This window comes from Strongylocentrotus purpuratus, unplaced genomic scaffold (genome assembly GCF_000002235.5).
Source record: "Strongylocentrotus purpuratus isolate Spur 01 unplaced genomic scaffold, Spur_5.0 spur5_scaffold_19, whole genome shotgun sequence".
Classification (NCBI taxonomy): Eukaryota; Metazoa; Echinodermata; class Echinoidea; order Camarodonta; family Strongylocentrotidae; genus Strongylocentrotus; species Strongylocentrotus purpuratus.
The window spans coordinates 11,249,357-11,271,568 of record NW_022145604.1 but is presented as its reverse complement, the minus strand read 5'-3'; the positions used below and the strand labels follow the sequence as shown (position 1 = coordinate 11,271,568).

Sequence of the window (22,212 nt, the reverse complement as noted above, 5' to 3'; positions counted from 1 at the left end):
AGCTCTCAACTAACATGAGAAAAAGAGGATCATCGGGGACCAACAGGCACCGATTGGGGAAGTTTTCTATATAGAGAGAGCAAGTAGCTACAAGTAGGACAGTGGGGCTTTAATGATTTTGATGCTTGTAGTATTAATAAATCGTAGGTATTTAGGAGCATAGTGCCAAGGTAGTATTAGCCCTAAGCCATTAATGCTTAGGGCAGGCCTTCTCAACTAGTTTATTAGAAGTGCCAAAACCAAAATGTATTGAGGTTGAAGTGCCAACCTGTTTGTTTGGTGACTGTGTTGCGAGGGAGCGTAGCGACCGAGCCGATACTGGGTGGGGTTCATGGGGCGAAGCCCCCGGAAGCTAGTGGATTTTAGGGCTTATTTAAGGCCCAGATGTGGCATTTTTAACACCTTTTTGTTCCATAAAACATCAATCATATTTTCATATTGATTTGAAATAAGTAGTACAATTCCGGGCTAAAATCTACACTGGAAGCTAATTTATATGTAGTTATTTTGGTGCAATAAACACGGAAAATGTCAAAATCAAGTGAAAATCAAACAAACAAAATGACTTACTTACATTTTGGGCTCAACTTCGATTACGACTTTTTGATTTTGCTGAGCTTTTTTAATTTTAAAATGTATTTAAAAAAAAAAAAATTCTTTAATTTTCAATATTTAATTTGTATTTATTTTGTATTAATGTTTGGAACAGCCCCGCGCCACTCCGACTGACCGCAAGCGCCACAAGTGGCGCGCGCGCCGCCAGTTGAGAAGGCCTGGCTTAGGGTATACGGTAATGCTTAGAAATTAAAGAGTGGACAAAGTAAGTCCCATACGAGGTACATGATATAAATAGCTATGAAATCTAACTGCATTTTTGATTGTGCAAAATTCTATTACAACAGCACTTTTGTTTCATTTTCTGTGTTATTTTACAACCCTTCCAATAGTCATGATTAATATGCATTTCATGGTGAATTCACAACTACAATGATGCACGTGTATGTGTATGTTTTCTTTTAATTCATTGAAATTCATTTTTCTTGTCCATGATATTAAAGGGAAAGTCCACCCCAAAAATAAGTTTGTTTCGATAAAGGCAGAATAATAAGAAAATCAGGTGAGTGAAAGTTTGAGCAAATTCTGAATGAAAATAAGAAAGTTATGAATTATTGAAGTTGTGATCAATCAAACACAAATTGGCAACTCTATGACGTATCATGCGAGCTCAACTTCCATTTCAGTGCTCAGTACTAAAAAAATCTAAAATTTTCATTTTCCCTCAAGAAAAATTTCAACCATACATGCACCCTAAATATAATAATTGCAAATATGTTTCTATACTCCCCCTGCAAGGAACAAATATATATTCCGTCATCAATAACGAAGAAAACATGATTTTATGGAATATTATACACAAAGCAAATGAAGGAGAGCTCGTATAATAAGTCACAGAGTTGCCAATTTGTATTTGATTGATCACAACTTCAATAATTCATAACTTTCTTATTTTCATTCAGAATTTGCTCAAACTTTCACTCACCTGATTTTCTTATTATTCTGCCTCTATCGAAACAAACTTATTTTGGGGGTGGACTTTCCCTTTAATTGTGGGGCATCAAAGTAAATTAGCAGATATACATGTACGACAACTCATTTGTAAATGTAATTTTTGTCACTGTTCAATACATTTTCTATTAAAGTTTGGTTATCAAGAAATAACTTACCTCTATCCTCTTGGTCGTCCATGTTGTAACTGTTTCAAATATTAGAATAAGCTAGTGTCCCTATATACGGAAAAAAGGACTCTGGAATAAGCAGTGCAATGGCGCCATCTAGTGATAATTTTATCGCAACCCTTCTCTCTTTCTCTTTGTACATTTCCCTCATTTCCTCTTTCTCTTTCTCTCTCTCTCTTTCTCTTTCTCTTGCTTTCTGTAACTCTCCCTCGCTCCCCTTTCATATTATCTCTATGTTTATCATTCTTGCCCTCACTCTCTTCCACCCATTCTATCCCTCTGTATCTTATCCTTATTTACTCCTCTGGTTCTCTCTCATTCTCTTCCCCTGTCTCCCTTTCATTTGTATCTTTCCTTTTCTTCTCTATCTCTCACTATATGAAAATCACCAATCTGTGACTCCCCATAATCTGTATTTTCTCATTCTCTCCCCGTGTCAATTCATGTGTCTTTCTATTTCTATCCCTCTCTCTCTCTCTCTCTCTCTCTCTCTCTCTCTATCTCTCTCTTTTCTCTCCCTTATCCCATCTATTCCCCTCTCTGACCAACGTCAGAAAGTATAAGGGAGTTTACAGATAGCACATGGTACAAATGATCCCAAATATCCACAGATCTTTTACACATGGAGAAGTTCCACTTTGAGCATCTTAGAATAATAACTGCCAAAGTCCTAGATGTGCTTCATGAATACCTTTTGTTTGCCCTCTTGAAAAGAATACTTCCACCTGCGTATCTTAGAATGTACCGTTGGTGCATAAATTAATAATGTTACATAACTTTCATGAGCGCATATCCAGTATTCATCTCTGGTGGGTTTTACCTTTTTGGTACAAATGACCTTTATCTGCCCATGCGCAGATTGTATCTGTAAACTCCCTTATTGACAGTGCTTGGATTCAGTTCTTTGACCGTGTCTACCATCATTACGGCTGGCGATTAAAATTATGAAAGCTGCAATCGTAATAGTCATTGTCAAATAAAAAGCCAAACCAAATATACTAAAGACAGAAAAATAAACAAAACAAAAACAAACACAATCAATCAATATTCTTTAACCATAACAATTGTGTTATTCACATTATAACTTTAGGCATTTTACCCTTCCTAGTCCGACTTCAGGATTTACAACTTCACTGAAAGATATTAATCATAAAGTTTGAACATGTCTCTGTTTCTGCTGCATTTGGCTTTCACCTCTGGGTCATCAAACATTATTTTGTGTTTTCGTAGAACTAGCAAAGAACTCTGAATTCTTCAAAGATGTGCATAGAAAGCCTTATCTGAGTCAAATTTGTTATCATTTCAAAATTCTAAGAACTCTCTTCTTCTTTTGCCTTGTATATCTCCTTGAGGGAAACTTTACGATAGTAATCTAAATGATCAATATCTCACCTTGCTGTTTGAAACTTTGAACTTCACAATCTAAATCAGTTGGATTATGAGCTGTCTTCAACTGCCAATTACTACTGATCCGACTTCTCATTAACATGGTGAACAATTTTGTTTTTAATACGATGAATTAGACGTTGAAATGGCTGAATGAATATATAACATTTTAAATACTTATGTTGCTTGTACAAAATATTGTTTTCTAGTTATTTCAGTATTGTAGCATCCACATTGGTTTACAATAGACCTGACACCTGTTAACTATTACGTTATGCATACTTCCTGAACAAAAAATTCCCTTCACAACTAAAACGCTTTCTAAGCATGCCTCACATAGCAACAACTAATATAAGTGATCCCATCTATTGAGATGCCTTTAATCATACTAAAAAAGTCTATTCGAATATTAATCTGGGATACGAATACAAGACAAAAGAATACACTTTTGAATTTCCATGATCATATTTTGCTTCTTGCTTTGTCATACTTCTGAGTAAATATACAGTGACAACACCAACACCCCCCCCCCCCTCCCGCTTATTCACAGGTTGGCTGTTTCGCCGTTAAATATTTTCTCACGAATTGGGCCCTCTCTTCGGCCCCCTCCCCTGCCGCCAGCTGGATCCGCCCCTGGTATGTACATTCATAAACATGTAACAAAGCTACACTATACAATGAGATGTATGATTGAATACTTATTGTACAAGATAAATAAATAATTTCAAAGCCTTAGGAAGTGGCGATTATATTTACAAGCAATTTTACAACATGCAATAACTTATTTCAAGATATTATGTCCATTACATCGTCTCATTTAAATATCACATAATATCAACTATTTACTAGGGTAATAATGGTAAATACATTCATCATTCTGTATCGCATAAATGGTCCTGTATTACGCAATAAAATAGTTATACTCTATAATATAAACAATAAAGATGGTAAATAATCTCACGATGATAGACCATCAAGTAGCTAATTTGATTAGATTCTTTTCGTGTGTTATATGCCTTTCAAATTGTTAAAATACAGTCAATTCATGGTGAGAAGTCTACACAGTATCCACTAGGACCTTTAGGATACATAAGACCTAGTATTACCCTCAGGCAAGTTATTTAACAGATGGAGATCTATTCCGTAACAAGAAGCTTGAAGTTACTTTCTTTCTGGTCTGCTCGGCCGAAGCTCCCACCAGCACTACTACTCGTATCGGTCCAATCTGAACAAATCGACATAGAACAACTCGTATTGGTATCACTTAAACATGGCGGACTAAAACAACGATCCTGAGTAAACATCAAATCGACGTGATCATGACGCTCGTCCGAATTATCCTCCTCCTCTTCCTCCTCCTCCTCATCGTCATCGCCTCTGTTCGCTGTATGACCGTTTTCGCTATACTCGCTACTTCTGTTGTTGTTATTGTGACATGTTTCAGGGTCGAAATCGCCATCGAGATCGAGATTCCGATTACCAAGCTCAGGATTGTCTGGCTCATTGTCCGGTTCATTGTCCAAAGGGAGCTTATCGATGCCGCTGGAGCGAGATGTGTTCAACGACGCGTACGACGTCGCGGATTTAATCGACGACGATGAGTTGTCTGTTCTCGATAGTCTATCAGTGGGTGTCGGCGAATCATGTACGTTCAGACTAAGCATTGATAATCTTAATCTTGCTGGTGTCGTCACGATGCTACCGGGTTCGATACTGCTCGGATCAGCTTGGTAGGCCAGCGCGGTCATGATCTTTTGATCCGGAACCGCCCCGGTCGGTTTAACCGACTGCATGAGGGTTGTCGCCGGAATCAGATGAAACGAGATACTGTCTATGAACGGAGTCATGACGTCACGTAGCTTTGAGGAGGGATGCTTTTCCATGTATGCGCGACTCCATGCGAGCGCGGCTTGGAATTTAGTAAGTTCGTCTGCTTGAAGCTCGTCACGTGATAGAATAAGCCTGGCCACGTGATTCGGAAGCGCCGTGAAGGCTGGTAGTCTCAAAACCGATTCTGCGTTAATGTCCACAAACTCGAGTGCCTTTAAAAAATGAAGAAAAAAAAAGAAGGAAAAAAAAATGAAATTAATTGTGAAAGTGTTCTCAAAATCGTTTTCTTTCTCAAGTATTCATCCATGTATCAATATATAATTAATCATTCAAACATATTCTTACTGCATTATTTATTTATTTATTTATTTATTTAATAAAACATCTTTTAACAGGATAACAATGATCAGCTCGCAGGCTGTTTTACATAATGGTCCTGACTTGTAGGACTGTTTTATACCATGGTCCTGGTAAACCCATTCATTGCACATTGAGCCCAATGTTCGTTCACTACAACTTGTCTTTCATTATAAAGCCACCCTTTGATGAATCGTCAAGCAAAAATAAATAAAAACATTAATCTTAAAATCGCTACACTCAAAACGAAGTCATTTCCTACGCAACCACTAATCATTAATGGCATTTGGTCAATACAATTTGAGAGCAAAATGTCGACACGCTGATTCTCTTGTTACTTGTCATATTTCGATTTATTTCTAACTTTAAAGAAAATTGACTTTGTTAACAGTATATCATAGCAATGTCACTAATTCATACATACCTTCTGTACAAGTGACTTGGTAGACTTGTACTGAATGTACTTCTCTGCAGAGCGAAGTAGTAAACATACTGTATCGATATTGACGCAGTTCTGAAGATACGTCATGCAGGCTCTTCTTAACTCGTCTAGCCCGTAGTGGTCAGATGCGTTCATCAAACCTATAAGAACAATTAAAAAAAGAAGAATGTTAGAGACGATAACGTGATGACGGTGTCCTTCTAGAAAAAAAATTTAACAGGCTTAAAGCTTTATGTACATGACGTATTAAAAAGATAAGCTCGTTGCACACTAAGCATTATTCATTACGCCATGTGGTGATGATGAGGAGGAGGAAGACGACGACAATGATGATGAAATCACAAAGTGAAAGCAAATATCTGCTAAGGCTTAAAGATAAACTTGAGTTCTGGTAAAAAAAGAAAATGAATTCTCACAGAATCTAACGAAACTTACACTGAATGTTCAAGATCATAAATGTCATGTGCCAAACAATTTTGGAAGAAAATGTATACTGGCTGAGTAATGAGCATAGAAAGATAAGGAAATCAAGGTAGTACTAGCCCCTACACCATTTGTGTTGTCCCATATACATCTTTCTGTGTACAGTGATTGTTACTACCAAGACTGGGCCAAATTTATGATGATTTTGATGACTCCAGAACCTTGCAGTACACACCAATACTTACTATGATCAACTTTTTCTGATCCATTCCACACCTTTTCTTTCACAATGCAATCGCATGACTCACCTTTATCTTTAATCTGCGTAGGTATGATAACGCAATTGAAATGAAACACTAACAGTATACTGGATGAGTGTATTGTTCACTGCACATGACGCGAATTGCAAGAGTAATATCATAGACCAAATCCGTACAAGGCCCCCCCCCCCCCATCCAAAAGAAGAAAAAAAAATCGCTTTGAATTACTCTTGTATGCGCTAATCGCCTTCACAAACTTGAGTAACGCATTCAATGATGCATCCGAAATAACGCTTCATATGCAACAGGTATATATTAATAAGAGGGACTTTTAGATTTGCACGTCGACATAGTGGACTGCTACGTGTGACGTCATTTTAAGGCACACTTTTAGATTTGCACGCCAACATAGTGGAAAGCGCAAGGCCTTAAAATGGAGTCTCACGTAGCAGTCCACTATGTCGACATGCAAATCTAAAAGTCCCTATTGTCTCACCTAGTACTATCTTGGGTTTGAGGGTGACGCATCCCGTGTGACAGTACTGGATGAGTTGATGGAAGACTGACGGATCAAACTCCTCGATGACGATCGTCCTAGGACCACTGAGGGCGCTATAATCTTCTCCCAGATCGATACTGCTTCGTCGTATCATCTGCGATACACGCTTCCCGAGCTTGTCCGTTGTCGAGACGTTCTTCTTACGAGGGGTCCCTCGAGCTGCTGAATATAGCAACTTGTGGAAAATTCTGCGGACATCAAATAAAGAAAAAAACATGAATAATTATCTGCCCTGATAACGTATGACATCTTAATGAGCTGCCCTATTTTCTGTATCCCTTACTGTGTCATTATCAAACAGCTTTTGCCTTGACTCTGCCATGCAAATCTTACAGAATAGTATTTAAGTACCTAGCAAAGAGTTAGGGCAACTAAGCAATAGACTAGCTATCACAAATTAATACAAAAGATAATTTTTTTCTCTCCTCTAGTCTCTACTGTCGTCTTTTCATAGTCCGTATTTCTACTAGGTACTTTAATTGATTATTTCCCTTTTCTGAAACTCCCCAGCATACCTGCTCCTCGCAGCTAAAATGGCCCGTACTGCGCAGATAGGTTCTCTCGTCTCGCCTACGAGGAACGTTACGTCACAAAGTTCGGGCATGTGCGACAGGTATCGGAGATCTTCGGCCACGCCGAGTTTATTTTCGAAGACCCACGAATTTCCCCGATATCCTGTGACAACATTGGACTCGTCCATGTCGCCCCGAGGGGAGCCCTCCGATGTCGATGCGGACGGCAAGGGGAGACTCTCGTCTGCGTAATTCTTGCCTTCTTCCCCAATGTCTAGTGTATAGTTATCTGTAAGGAATGATAAAACAAAAAGAGAATTTGACTTACTAAAGTGAAATGTCGACGACTGAGGCAACATTAGGAAATGAAGAAGAAAAATACATCAAACCTCGCTAAAACCGTTTAATTAGGTTCATAAGTAATTGTTCTTTTAGTGTTGTATGTTCTATCTTACTGCTGTTCATACATTTGTTTATAATGCAGATGCTTTTATTGGACTTTTTTTTCTTCACAAGGGCGCTTCGAGTATTTGCTAACAAGTGAATTTGGCTCCAAACACCTTGATTAACATTATCATCATTATTTTATTATTATAATATGTATAACGACTCTTACAACATATAATAGCATTTCAATATACTAGTTGATTAAATTTATTACATTTTAACATAATACACCCGTAGTATGAACACAGATCACGGATTGCTTAGGAACATCTAATTTAAAGTGAGCCACAGCTTTTCTGTCACCCTATTCAGACAATTCTTTCATCTCCATCGAGTACCTTAGACACGACAAATAAATGCAATTTATCCGCAAACGTCACCAGACAATGCCATTGTTTTCTATAGATGGGACTGTTAAAAGCCGACCTGCATACCACAATAGGCAATTGAGACATTAGATTATGTAAACAATTAAGGTAGGTCTGATTCATACCCTTTATTGCCAAAGTGTTTGCTTAAGCTCTTTCTTTCTCTACAATCAGACAAGGGATTTGCTGAGTGGTTTTGGCTCTCTTCTGTATGTGAGTGTGATTTCTAACGACTTTCCTCAGAAGATAATGAGCCCGATTTGCAATAATTATATCTATTAATTACAAGTCATGTAGGTTTTAGCGCATTCATTCAAATGATATTCGGAAAAGTATGAGTATAAGAATAAGAAAGAAATAGACCTGTTAATTGTACTCTTGTTATTTTTTACCTCGCCTCTCTCGCCCTCACTCTTCCTCACGCTCTCTCCCTCTCCCCCATCCCCCTCTCTCTCCCTCTCTCTCTATGTGTGTTTTTGAAGCTTTCATCTACACCTTTGCTCCACTCAAACCGTCAAACGCTCTTACTCTCTGGCCTATCTATCCGGTCCCCCCCCCCTCTCTCTCTCTCTCCCCATCACACACACGCGCACACACAATCAGAAGCGCACACAGTTTGACTCCCCTAGCTAAGTCTATAGTACATTGATAGCATGGACCCTACATGTTGATAGAAGCGTTATATACACACAGAAAAAAAGAATCATCAAATAACCCTAAATATGGAGAATATACGGAGCATAACATTTTACAGACATTATTTGTCTATCCAACATGACTATGCTATTTCCTGTTTACACGTGGTTGCTTAATAAAAACCTAACCTTTAGTCGAATACTGCATAACAATGAGGTTAAAACATACGCATGTAGCATTACAATGGGCATCCCTTCCTATTCAAGAGACAATAGAAAGACAAGCCCTAAGATTTCAGATAACGATCGACTTCTGTTGATGTTCAAATAAGAGAGATAATCAATGAAATAAGGTGTTTTTTCGAAGATGTTCTGTCAAACGCTGCCCTTGCCTATGGCGCTTTAGATCAGTCAACCATGTATTGTTTGTCTCTTGTCGGTACATTTAAACCACACCTCCACCTAAGGCCTACAAAATGTTGTATTGCCCTTTAGGTTAAAAAACATGGGTCGGTCGGTCGGAAATCTTTTTATTTTTTTACCTTTTTAATTACATTTTTTTACTTCCTCTTAGGGCTGATATTTTTCAGTTTTGAATTTTTTTTTACATTTTAAAGCCAACCGTAGATTTCAAGATTTTGGGGTCGGTCGCAAAAGGCAATGCCACATCTTTTGTTGGGTATAGTCCTAACACCTCCTCCAGACTTACGAAAGATATAGAGAGATGGTACAAATTGATGATAGGAAGATACATCGATGTATTAAAGATCACAATGCGCTGATTTACTGAGAAGGAGGAGCTGGAAGAAGTAGCCAAAACATTTTTCGGAATGTCGAAATTCCCTTGAGAATAAGATCAAGAGAGTTTTAACAAATCATAGCAGTGCATAGAATAATTTTGTGTCTGGTCCTAGACAAAGTTGTATATAAATATTGATCTACTGCATGTAGACGAATGAATGGGAATTGAAACCCATAACAAGACATAGTTGCAGGATGACTACATCCCGCATTTTAAAAAGTTTAAATACATGTAAATCGCATATTTCAAGAATGATAATCTATATATGTCCTCATGTTGACGGAAACTGGTGAACAGAAAAGGCGAGACGATAGGGCGGCTCACTCCGAATCATCGGATCATCGCGTCGGGTCGGGTGTTCGCGTAACCAGGCCTCATGCGAAACATGCCCCTTTATTCACGAAATTTCGGGGGAAAATTTTGCGAAATAAATCCGTCTCATCCACAAATGGTCCTGTCCAATTTACCCGACACACTTTGTGAAATCCCTACGGCAAATCTACGAAAGGTCTCGTACTTAAAGTGCATATTCACCCCGGCGATCTTCCGTTTTCGGCGTTTCACGAAAGGTCGTGTAATGCGACCCCCGACCGGACGCGAAGACCCGGTGATTCGAAGTAAGCCGGCTAGGGCTATTACAGCCATTTGCTCTTTACACTGAATACAATATTCTGTGTAACATCTCTCCCTCCCCCTAAAAAATATATACAAAATTAAGCAAAAAATAAGCTGAACTCCTTTGTGATCTCTTTCTCAAGAAATCAACTGCGTACATCAACAGTTTGGATACAGACAGTCAGATTAACATTAACAGTGATGTGAATTTCAATCATTGAAAATATAAAACGACAAGTTTTGAAGACAACCAATTTTGTATTTTTTACCCATTAATATAAATAGTTTTGTGATTTGGAAGTAGAGATATGTGTACAAATCCGATTCAAATGAGATGGTGAATAACTACTCTTTCATCTGCAAGAATCTTCAGGAGTGAAGGAGGCAGATTATTACAAAGAAGAAGAAGAAGAAAAAACATATGCCAAGTTACTCAAGACTTGATAAAAACGACTTTAACAGCATCGGACAATGACAGCATCCATACATACCGTCCGTACTACGCAGGATATAAAGATGGAAGCTAACTTATCTTTATGAATCGAACTATTGTTTTTGAACGTGCATTTTCACGCTACACATAGGATGCAAATGCTTTTAAAAGTCCACATGCGTTGAATGATATCGACTTCCAATTACTTCTGCAGCAGTGAATTTGACATGTAAGCCGAAATTAAACAGATATGCGGAAAAATTCTAGAGAAAAGTCTTCTGATGAGCGGAGAGATTCATCCCTGACATTCAAATCCGAACATCGTGTAGCACTATTCGTGACTCAACTGACATATCATGGCTTGGCATCAATAACGACGTCTTTAAGGAAATGTAAAACCCCTCAGGAATGTCTTTAAACGTTTGCCTGAAGTGGGTAATACCCGTAATAAAACAAATACTCACACGTCATGCAACCCCGGTGATTTTGTTTGGTTTACATTCTTGTTATTCTATAACATATATCCCAAAGTGTAATGTAAACCAAAGAAGGGGGACCAAAATACTTCCTCTTTAAAGTTTTGTATTGTACATCCCTCGTAGAATATTTTCCAGTTCTGTGACGTCAGAGTAACATATTTGTTTACTATTTTCGTAGTTGTAATGCTTGTTATGCCCTGGCTACCCTGGCGAAACAACAGTGGAGAACCACACTAAATGAAACTTATCACCTTTCAAACTAGACAAGTATAGAAAGGGAAGAAAACGAAATTAAAAGAAAATGAAAACAAATGAGCAACCCTCCATTATGAAGAAAAGGGCATGTCACTCTATCGGCGAGTTTACGACCGGGTAACTGAACATTAAAAGGTTTGGTGTCAATTCATAGATCTCAATGCTTTCTATTTATCGTTATACTTTTATATTGTTGTTTTGTTGTATTCTGTATTCTTTGTATTATTAAGCTATGTTTGTATTCTTTATTATGTATCATTAACATGACATGTACATGTGTTGTACTCTCATACCCCAGAAGGGGGTCGAATGAGTCAATAAATTCTTCTTCTTCTTCTTTCGCAATAAGAAACACAAATGCCAAATCCATTCCACACAGGCAGTAGATATGATTTGACTTTTAATCCGTTGATGAAGATCGACATTTCAAATCATGTGAAAATGTAGTTGGGAGTGAATTAAGATATTGAAATTTAAAACGGGAAATTTAACTGTAATTTATAGGACGTTATAGTTTGTTTTCTATCTCAATATATCTCAACCTACGCAATTAAGAAACAACAAATGTTAGACTTGTTTGTATTTCACGCATGAATGAAAATCCTGGCTAAATTTAGAAATACGGACGAAGAATTAGAACTTCAAAATAGATCCTACCCCACGCGAACATGAAACAACCATGAACCGTATTTGCATGCATGTCGCGGATGAAATAATTGTTTAGTTCTATTTAGTTAATAAAAGCGTGATTTGTGCAGTATCGCGATTGCCTTTTTAGCTCTTTACTCTTCATAACAAGGGATTTCAGCGCTTTGAGCTTTTATTGAAACCCGCACGATCCTTACATTTCAAACGCACTTACTAGTTTCCTTAAACCTTATCTTGTATGATAAAATGTTGTGTACAAAAGTTGCCAGTAATTTATACTCTCTCTAATCTTCTAACTGTAATCACTCTAGTTCAAGACAATTATTCTAAAGATTTTTTTTAAATTCCTTTTCGTTTCTGTTCCTCCTTAAGGCATGCATGTCTTTTCATTCTATTATATCCAAAGATGGCCACTCAATATTCAAATTTGCATTTTTTTCTTCTTTTAAATTTTTAGAAATCCAACTGCCACATAAGTCTGTGAATATTGATGTGCATCCCCTCTTTCTTTCTTTTTTCTTCTTTTTCCCGTCTTTTTTCCCCTTTTACCAATATTTTGTTCCTCCATATTTGTATTATTATGTATCCTTTGAGGGTAGTCATACTATCAAGCTTTGCTTATTTTGTCAACCCTCCTGTTTGATGTTTTCGATTAGTTACAGCCAGCCTTACTTTATTCTACATATCTTTTGTCATGTGTAAATTTGCAATATTTGTTTGTTATATATTTGTAAAATTGCAAAAGAAAAAGAAAATCAAACAGAAATAAATAAATCAAATCAAATCAAGTTTCTTTACCATTGGTAAATGATAAAGTGAGAGGATATTTTGTACAAAAATTGCAATTTTCTCTGAAATTTGCAATGGAGGCATGCAATTATTATTAATGCTCTATAAAACAAATTCATGAATTAACTATGGTGAGCTAGCTTCTTATTGAAGCAAAACGTGATAGGAAATATCCCGTCTGTTACGTGGCTTTGGCACTGCAAGAGTTCACTAGGCAAACTTACTGGCGTATGGAGAGCAGTGGGTTGATACTTGTTTTGCGTACATCCTGAATGCACTTCATCATTGGACAAAGGAAGAATTAGACAGGGTGTGAAGGTTTCGTCTATCTTTAGACTGGTTTTGAGGAAGAAGGACAAGGGAATTGTGGGTGACACAATAAAAACGTTATACCCCAATATTGATTGAAGGCCTTTGTCAAGTTCTCCCTTGAGCACTGTCTGTCACGCAATGGGGTGCAAGGAGTCGAGAGATACTCGACGGGTAAGGAGCTTTTGGCACGACTCTTGTTAAAATGGTATAAATGACCCCCGTCATCCTTGTCCGCAGGGGTGGCGCCTGAGTTTGGAAGGGGCTAATGTCTTTTAATAAAGCAGACAAGAAAGAAGAAAAGGAGTTCTCACGTACGCTCTTCCGACAAAACATAAACGTCCAAAAGATCTGACAAGCATAACAGATAGCTGTTCACATTTTGCATGTGCTTCTCTAAGATAATTGAAGATAAAACCCTTTTTTTGGAGGGGGGGTATTGGAAAATGATTAGGAGAAACTACCCCTGTCACACGCCCCCTCAACATCGTAAGTGCCTGTTGGTATACAAAACTCGAACGATCAAAGTTTCGATAGAGTCTGTTCACAGACGGCTGTAATAGCTTTTGAATAAGGTATAAAACCATTGTAACACTTCAAATTTGAAAGAAACCTTCAAGCGATTAAGACTTATTGCCATTTGTTACCATTTACAACTTCCATTAACACTGGAGTATTTCAGAATCTTCTCACTGGCTGAATTTCACAGATACTTTACTATCTTTGAGGGCAATTAAAACCATTTACTTCAGAAAAGTCGGATGAGTAATAGAAGACACATACAAAAATACGAAAATCGAAAATCCTACAAATACACCTGGAAAGTTTTAAAAAACGACAAATTGTTTGAAGAAAAAAAAAGCATTCCAATGACAAAAAAAGTGACCCTGCCACCGGTAATACGCCTATCGGTTTGTTGTTTGAAAAATTCCTTGTTTATGTTTTAAGCATACTAAACATACTCCTTTTATCATTTCCTTTTACCTTACCAATAATTAACCATAAATAATTTGCTTTCTGAACGAGAACAATATATAGAAACACATATCACATATTGTTTTAACCTGTTAAAAAAAGGCATTTGCATATTGGGAAATAATTAACCTTAGCAACTCATACGATTCATGAAAAATCAATCTACCTACGCGTCATCAAAATTATCATGAACTATCAAAATAACGAATAATAAGAAAATAATGGAGGTGATAATGACAGTAAGAGACAAATGACTAATAAAAGTATTAATATCAGTACTAACAACAGTCTGTGATATCATTCCTGAATTCGTACCAAAATGACCCATCTCAAAACCTGGGTGGAGAGCAACAAAGGATAATGAATGTCCATCGTCGGACAGTACGTTATGAATTAGCGGGAATGCAAATCAATGATTTACCCGGATTAGAAGTTGTCAATAACCCAATCTTCTTTAAAGTAACTCATTCCCTTTATGAGCTTACACCAAAAGAAATTGATGAGGTGAAGTTTTAAAGAGAATTAGGGGAAATTAGGACAATGTTCTTTCACGGTAAGACTAAATGACGTTGTCTCATGACACGTTAAAACATGAGTGACAGCTTTATTTGTAAGGCCAAAGACATGAATAAAATGAGATCAATTGTTTCTGTCAATCTCTTCAATAGGCCTACCCCAGTAACTTTGGTAACACTGATGAAACCGACAATGGTGGTGGTGGTGGTGGTGCTTGTAAGTAAGCTACCAGACGGCCAACGGCTTTAGGTCCTCTCCGAGGGACCTGGTAATGAGGATTAATGCCTTACCAAAGGGCACTAGCGCATCGCCTTGGTTTCGAACCCGGGTCACCGGATTTCGAGACCAGTCCACTGCTCTACCGACTGAGCTATCGACAAAACAAAAGCTACATTATTTTTCCTCCAAATAGAGTCATACCCTTGGTCGGTTTGGTGGTTGTTACTGGAATATTATCGTAAGAGGCTAGGCTGGGTACCATAGTAAAAGGTAACTTCGGTTATGAATATGACAATCATGCAAAGATTAGAAAATGCAATATACATCTAGATGGTGATCACGGTGATTGGTGCGGTTGCCGTATAGTACATTATATTTAAAAAAGAAGTACGAATGGGAATGGGAATTAGCTTATCATTGCTTTATGTAGAAGACATAGTTACACAGAAATTGCGAAAAGACCTCCTCATTGTGAAACAATTGGAGAATGATATTTTCCGATATCATTGTCAATCTTTAAATATCGGGAATTCGGGATGCTTCGTGGGAGAGATTTGTTTTTACTTCCAGTATTTGAGATCGGCTACTCAATCTGCCAAGGATTCATGAAAATCACGTCAGAAAATTAAAATATCCGAAAAAGAAACCTTTGCAGGTTCAAACCTGTCCGGGTTCGAAGATATTTTCTTGACGTGGTTTCCACTCAAGCGCAGATCGTGCGGCCAATCTCCAACACTTAGATTTACAGGAAAATTGTTTCTTTTGCCGAGAATCCCAAATCTTATAGAGAGCAAATGATTCTGACATGGGGATCAATTTTGTAACTGGTTTACGTCGGTCTTGTCATAACGTGACCTCGGAAAGGGATTACATAATCCACTTTGAAAAATATCAGAACAATGCATGCAGATTCGTTTTCTGGGGGGATTACAACTAATTACCGTTGTTCATCAAATTTCTAAACCCCTTCCCGTATTGATCGAATTGATTTCAATAGAGAGTGTAATAATGTCGAGATCGGGAAAAGATAGGGTGAGACTGAGAATTAGCAGTGCTGTGGATAATAATAGTTGAGGATCAATAATATGACGCGAGAAATATCTTGCCATTACTTAGCCTCATAGGTGGTGACAATACATAATGCCAATACTACAATACGGTTCTTTTTAGGATAATTATTTGAAAGAGGCTAAAATGAAGGAAATCCGAATGGAGAAATGTGTTGTTTTAATGCCCGGTATTAAATTCGAAGTGACAGGAGAACGTTGCCTTGTCCTTGCAAAAAATTGTCCATGCATTGCCTAAAAGAGAGTGAATTTGGATAGATCATATAAACTAATGAACTGCATGCTAGGTGTGATAATTTTGTACGGCGCAACTATTATAATTATACACAACTTAGAAAGACCTTTTTTTCATGTTCAGTATACATCTTCCTGTAATGCAAAACCTATACTCTTGTTGTGCTTAATACTCTTCTCTTTAAAGGTAGAAAGAAAACAGTTTTATTTTTTTAAGCTGATAGAAGAGATGTTCCGTTTGATATTATTGTAAGGCTAACCTGTTTAGTTTTGTCGTGTTTTGTTTGTTAATTTGTTCTTTTGTTTATTTTCTTACCTTTAGAAATTATAACAAAAATCTATTTATCACTCATTTTGACGCGTGTTCGAAAAAATATATAATTTAATCATGAATTGATATGGAATGCAAGCAACAACAAACACTACATAATATCCATTTCCAAACTGTAATATATATTAAAAATAAAGGATCATCATATCCTCAGCAAAGTACTATGTAGCGACAACCTTTCAAATAAGCGTAGATTTCTGACTCCTAGGTTGATTCAGTAGCAATAAATTGGTGAATCATTTAAAAATCGATCTCACGTACAAGCCGTCACTAAATAATGGATTATTCTCCAGCTGCAAAAGCCGTAAGCAATTATAAGCTATTCAACATAATCATAACCGATAATAAACGTTTAATATTGTGATTAAACCCTTTCCGGCATTTTTCTTTATTTTTAATTGCCCATTTATCTGCACTTCCATTTTAATCGCAGCAGGTGTTTTTGAGATTGCACTTTAATTTTATAATCAATCAATTTAAAAGGATCGTCTTTCATAACGAAAATCGGAAGAAATATGTATTGATTCTATTATATCATCAAAGTACTCTGCATTATGAAGAAGGGTTGGGTGCCGCTTTTACGATTATTAAGCAGGTGTTTGATGCACGATTTATACTCTCGTTTTATGTATAGATCTGATGAAGCTTGCAGCACGCAGGTGAAACATTAAAATATTACTTCAGAACGTAATTTTCCTACTTATTGTAAAGAAAGTTACATCACCAATCAGTTGATCATTTTCATTGATTTGCGGAGTATATTGTATTGGGATGAAGGAAACACATAGATGTCAATAGAATTTATGCAGATTATTCAGTGTTTTAACAGGTAACGGTTACGTAACCGTATAAACGTGTAACCCCGATCGGGTGGGGTGGCATTATATATGTTAAATACAAATAGATGGAGATACAGTGGCTTTACAGGGACTTAAAGAGGAAAAGATCGAAATCAGTTGATATAGAGAAAAAAGTCGGGAATCGTTACAGAGGTGTATTAGGAACGGAAGATGGAACAAACCAATTCTTCTTCTAATCCGATTTCGCGCCAAAATTTGGGAAAACGTGGTCTCAAAGTCTTTCATTCTCTCATCCGATTTAGAGATTTCTTAAATCTCGGGCTTATATTGCGTTTAACCCATTCGGTTTGTTTGAAACTAATCCAACGAGCAATGGTTTTGATCGTTTATCTGGAATTCATTTAAACCATTGCAATATGAAAGAAAATTAAAATATTTTGGATTTTGTTTCTCTTGAACAAGTGAATTTCGTTTTCTGCTGAATCTTCAAAATGTATTATTAAAAAAGGTCAGCACTTGCAATTTTGGAGATGAGGACATTTTAAATTAGGGGGCGATCGTCACCTCATTTGGGAAGCGATGTGGCTTTAAAAAAAAATGTAACCATGTTTAATGGCGAAATGATGCCCAAGAACCAACAGCGGACTGCAATAATTTTGTCTTCTATTTCATCACTCGCTTTGCTGGCTTGCAAGTGTAAGAAAAATGATACTCGGACAAGAGATGCCAGCTTCTGTGATACTGCACCGCCACGTGACGGCGAAGAGCAGTTAAATAATTTATCACTTTTCCTTTTATATACGTCGACAAAGGCACAAAATACATAGCTAAATAAATAATTTGCTAGCCTCTTCCAGAGTCAAGGCTCTAGGCACAAAGTCTTGCTGATATTGACCGTAATGACGTACATGGCTTCTGGAGCTATACATTAGATATCGTTCGGGGAAATCCCAATTCAGTTATGAGCCATGTCTCTTTTGAGAATGATTAATTCGTCTGGATTGGATATCTTTACTTGTTATTCCTACTTATTTGGTGGTTTCCAAGTTTGATTTTTTTTCTTCATTTTTTATATTGTGCTTTATTGTTGCTGTGAATCATGTTACGATTAATAGAATGACTGATATTACATTTCAATAATTCCACTCATTCTGTAGCAAAGTAGGATGGAGGATGGTTTAAAATGAAGACTTTTCCAAACTAAAAATAAGTCACATGGAATAGTCGCTACAGTTTTCTTTTTCAAGTTATAAGTCGTTTTTCCTCCTTCAAATTAAGAGTCACTGTACCGTACCGTAGGAGCACAGAACATGGATGATGGACAAGACAGAATGAAACACTTAACTGATTCCCAGATGAAAGGGAAGCTTAGATGGGTTTTGAAGGGAGGAAATGAGCAGGATTTATTCCCATTGAGTAAAGAACAAAGACTGGTAATGGTCGCCTTGACCTGACAGAAACGAACATTTCTGTAACGGAAACTCTCCACTCATAATATCTTCATTATTTTTACCAATTATTCATTTGCGATTTACTCTGATGAGTGCAAGACGAAAAGTTTTATAATGTCTTTATTCGTTAAAATCTTTAGATTTTGTTGTACCAATTAATCATTAGAAGAAATATGAAGAGATGATAATAATAATGGCGACTTAATATATAGCGCTCATACCCCCTCACGCAGTGTCAGTGACACTCATGGTGCTTAGATATGGTTCCCATTACCGTTATTATAGCCGAGCCGCCAATGTAACTAGCACTTAACCATATCAAGCACCCATTTACACCTGGGTGGAGAGTGGCAAATGTAGATTAACGTCTTGCCAAAGGACGTTAGTGTCGGGCTGGGAGAACAAAATAAATTTTGAAGACGACCGATTGCATAGGTAAATATTCTTCAACTGGAAGATAGCTACAGTAACTGTGAATATTGATATGTATATCCGTATTATAATCAAACGTTGCCACCTAGGTGAAAACTAGAAATAGGACATCATTTCAAAATCTCAAAGATATCATGACAGTACGTACGACGTAAAAGATCGAAAGGTTAAAATAAAACATATAGCAAAAATTACTTGATATGTTAGACTTATCTAAAGATATTTTCTTTCTTTAATATCTATGAAATGCATTAATAGGTAGCAGGGTAAGAAAGAAAACTTAAGTTCCTTTCTGTTCTAACTTTTAGATAGAATTCGAATATTTCTTACCTTGGAAAGCCAATTTTGTCTTCGGTTTTGAAAGAAACTTTTTCGTTGCTTTAGTAAACATTGCATCTGATTAAGCTGAGTGAAATCAGTCTGTATATTAAATGTGATTAGGTAGAATTAACGTGAATGCGACATGACCCTTCCATGCAGAAGCAGTGCTCTCTAGACGTTTGAAGATCTATAATAATGAATGATCTAGGTATCGAACATTTTTTAATCTTGCTGTAATATCACAGAACAATCCAGTAGTGATTTCCAAACGTTGCACGTTGACTGATTCCAGTGGACATAGAACAAATGTTCTCATTAAATCCCTTCTGTTCTAGTGGCGGCGCAACTATGCAGTGGTTTCTTAATACAGTGGATCTCCAAGTCGGGAGCTACTGATGTCCGCCACGATTCGCCGTGTTGTGTTGCATGTGTGATTTCGCATTTGCCATGCCACCACCATACCACTTTTTTCTGAGTAGAGCATTGCGCATGCGTGCAACGGCTATTTGTCAAGGGGAGTAACTGTCACTATTTGTGATGACAAAGGATGTTCCCATTCACAAGACCATTGTTTGGCGATGTTCCTCAATTGGGGACCACAATGTATAGATATTGATTGGGATTATTGGGGTAGGCATACGTCAATGGGATACGAGTATCGGATATCAAAAGAACACTGAAAGGGTCCTCTGTTTGACGGTCCCAGTCTTCCGATTTTATGTCATGATATTTGGGTGTTTTTTTTTTTTTTATATGTTTACATCCCTTCCCCCTTCCAATGTTGCACGGGGTGTAGCCTCTCTTTCTTTAACTTTCTCTATATATTTACAATCTCTCTGTCTTCAAGGGAAATCCAACCTTGATAGTAAACTCAAGGCGAAAGCAGAAAAATCAGAGAAGCATATTGGTGAAAGTTTGAATGAAATCGGACCCCCCCCCCAAAAAAAAAAAGGGTTACGAACTTTCCAAAGTTGCAATCACTATAGGTATGAGCTCTTCGCATTGACTGAAATGATAATTTTTCTGTGACTAGTGGCGGACAACTTTTGCCATTTGTTCCAACACACAAAATTACTAAAATTCCAATTTTTCAAAAATGTATGACTCAGGATGGTCTTTCCTTTTGAGAGGACATGTTATACTCTACTTTCCATAACATATTTTGAGTAGATTTCCAACGCTGAATGCACTTAGGAGAAAACAGAAATACATGATCTCATATTTCAAACATTCATAAATTACTTATTAGTGGTCCGGTTTATTTCAAACTTTCGCTAATCTGTTTTTCTATTTTTTTCTGCTTTCATTCCAATGAAATTATTTTACAAGTTGGATTGCCCTTGAATATATATATCTCATTTTATATATCTCCCCCCTCTCTCTCTCTCTCTCTCTGTACTTTTATTCCCCTTGTAACCTCTTTCTCAGCCTTTCTCTTTACACTTCTGTATATCTATATCTCCCTAGTATCTGTCTGCCAGTCACTCCGCCTATATATATTTATCTCTCTCTCTCTCTCTCTTAATCTCTCTCACACATACACATTCTTTTAATTTTATCTCGCTCTCTCTTCTTTCTCTCTCTTTCTCTTTCTTCTCTCTCTCTCTCTCTCTCTCTCTCTCTCTCTCTCTCTCTCTCAATCTCAAACTTAATCTCTCTCACACATACACATTCTTTATATTTCTCTCGCTCACTTTTCTTTCTCTCTATCTCTTTCTATCTCACCATGTGATATTTTAATAACCATGTTCACTTGCGCAGAGAACAGTATTGATTAATGATCTTGTTTTCTTAGATTCCATTCATACAACGACATTCAGTCAACACACATGGATGAACGGACGATTTCGCTTCGTGAAAGGAACATCTCCAGCATTTGCGTCTAAAACCTTGAACAAACCAAATACTTCGCAAAAATGAAAGAACGAGGAGGTTTTGAAGCTCGTTTGAAACCTCTTTACATTTTATCTTCGGAACTTCGGCACAATAACAAGTACGCACGTGTACACTTGACACGATCTGTTTGGGCTCTTTCGCTCTCAATCTTCTTACAAGTGTTCCGTCGCCTTTTGTGTCAGGAAAGTATTCCAATTCACGGGCATCGCCCCCTTACAATGGACCAGGTAATCCACAGCCCCAACAAACTATTTACCCAGTCCTTTCATACCCTTTTACATACCAGCCGCAGTGTGAACAAAAGTGAGAAGTTAATTCTGCCAACCGCGATTGTGTTGAATGAGAACAAACTGTTAATTATAGAGTCATCAAAGAGTCCTTGGTTATTCAATGTTTGTCTGAGATACCATTTATGGGGAGGTTTTATCAAGATGTTAACATGCATGCGAACATTCGTAACCATTCTCCATTGTTTCCATTCGAGAAAATGAATTTGGCTGATGACAGTATGCAATATGAGTATACCTGATGAGTGGACCAATAAGAATGCATTTGAATATGGACTTAAATGTATATAACGGCGATTTACAAGAATCTAATTCAAACACCCCTTCTTTTTCGTTGGATCTCTCTTTCTCCCTTTTTTTTCTCACATCCTCTCTGCACATGCACGTATGTCTCTTTC

General features: G+C 37.2%; 1 protein-coding gene across 1 annotated transcript; it reads right to left on the bottom strand.

The window, feature by feature from the left end:
- Positions 1-4,082: 4,082 nt before the first annotated feature.
- LOC100888499 (serine-enriched protein) lies at positions 4,083-20,088 on the bottom strand. The gene is made up of 5 exons (XM_003725236.3): positions 19,641-20,088; positions 7,509-7,794; positions 6,931-7,181; positions 5,734-5,891; positions 4,083-5,164 (listed from the first exon to the last, which is right to left on the bottom strand). The coding sequence occupies exons 1-5, from the start codon at positions 19,699-19,701 to the stop codon at positions 4,259-4,261; spliced, it is 1,662 nt and encodes a 553-aa protein (XP_003725284.1). The 5' UTR covers positions 19,702-20,088; the 3' UTR covers positions 4,083-4,258.
- Between the last annotated feature and the right edge of the window lie 2,124 nt (positions 20,089-22,212).

Coding starts and splice junctions, on each gene's coding strand:
- LOC100888499 (XM_003725236.3), bottom strand. CDS start 19,701: ATGTTTACTAAAGCAACGAAAAAGTTTCTTTCAAAACCGAAGACAAAA. Junction 7,182..7,508: donor ATTTTAGCTGCGAGGAGCAG/GTATGCTGGGGA, acceptor TGATGTCCGCAG/AATTTTCCACAAGTTGCTAT. Junction 5,165..5,733: donor CCAAGTCACTTGTACAGAAG/GTATGTATGAAT, acceptor CATTTTTTAAAG/GCACTCGAGTTTGTGGACAT.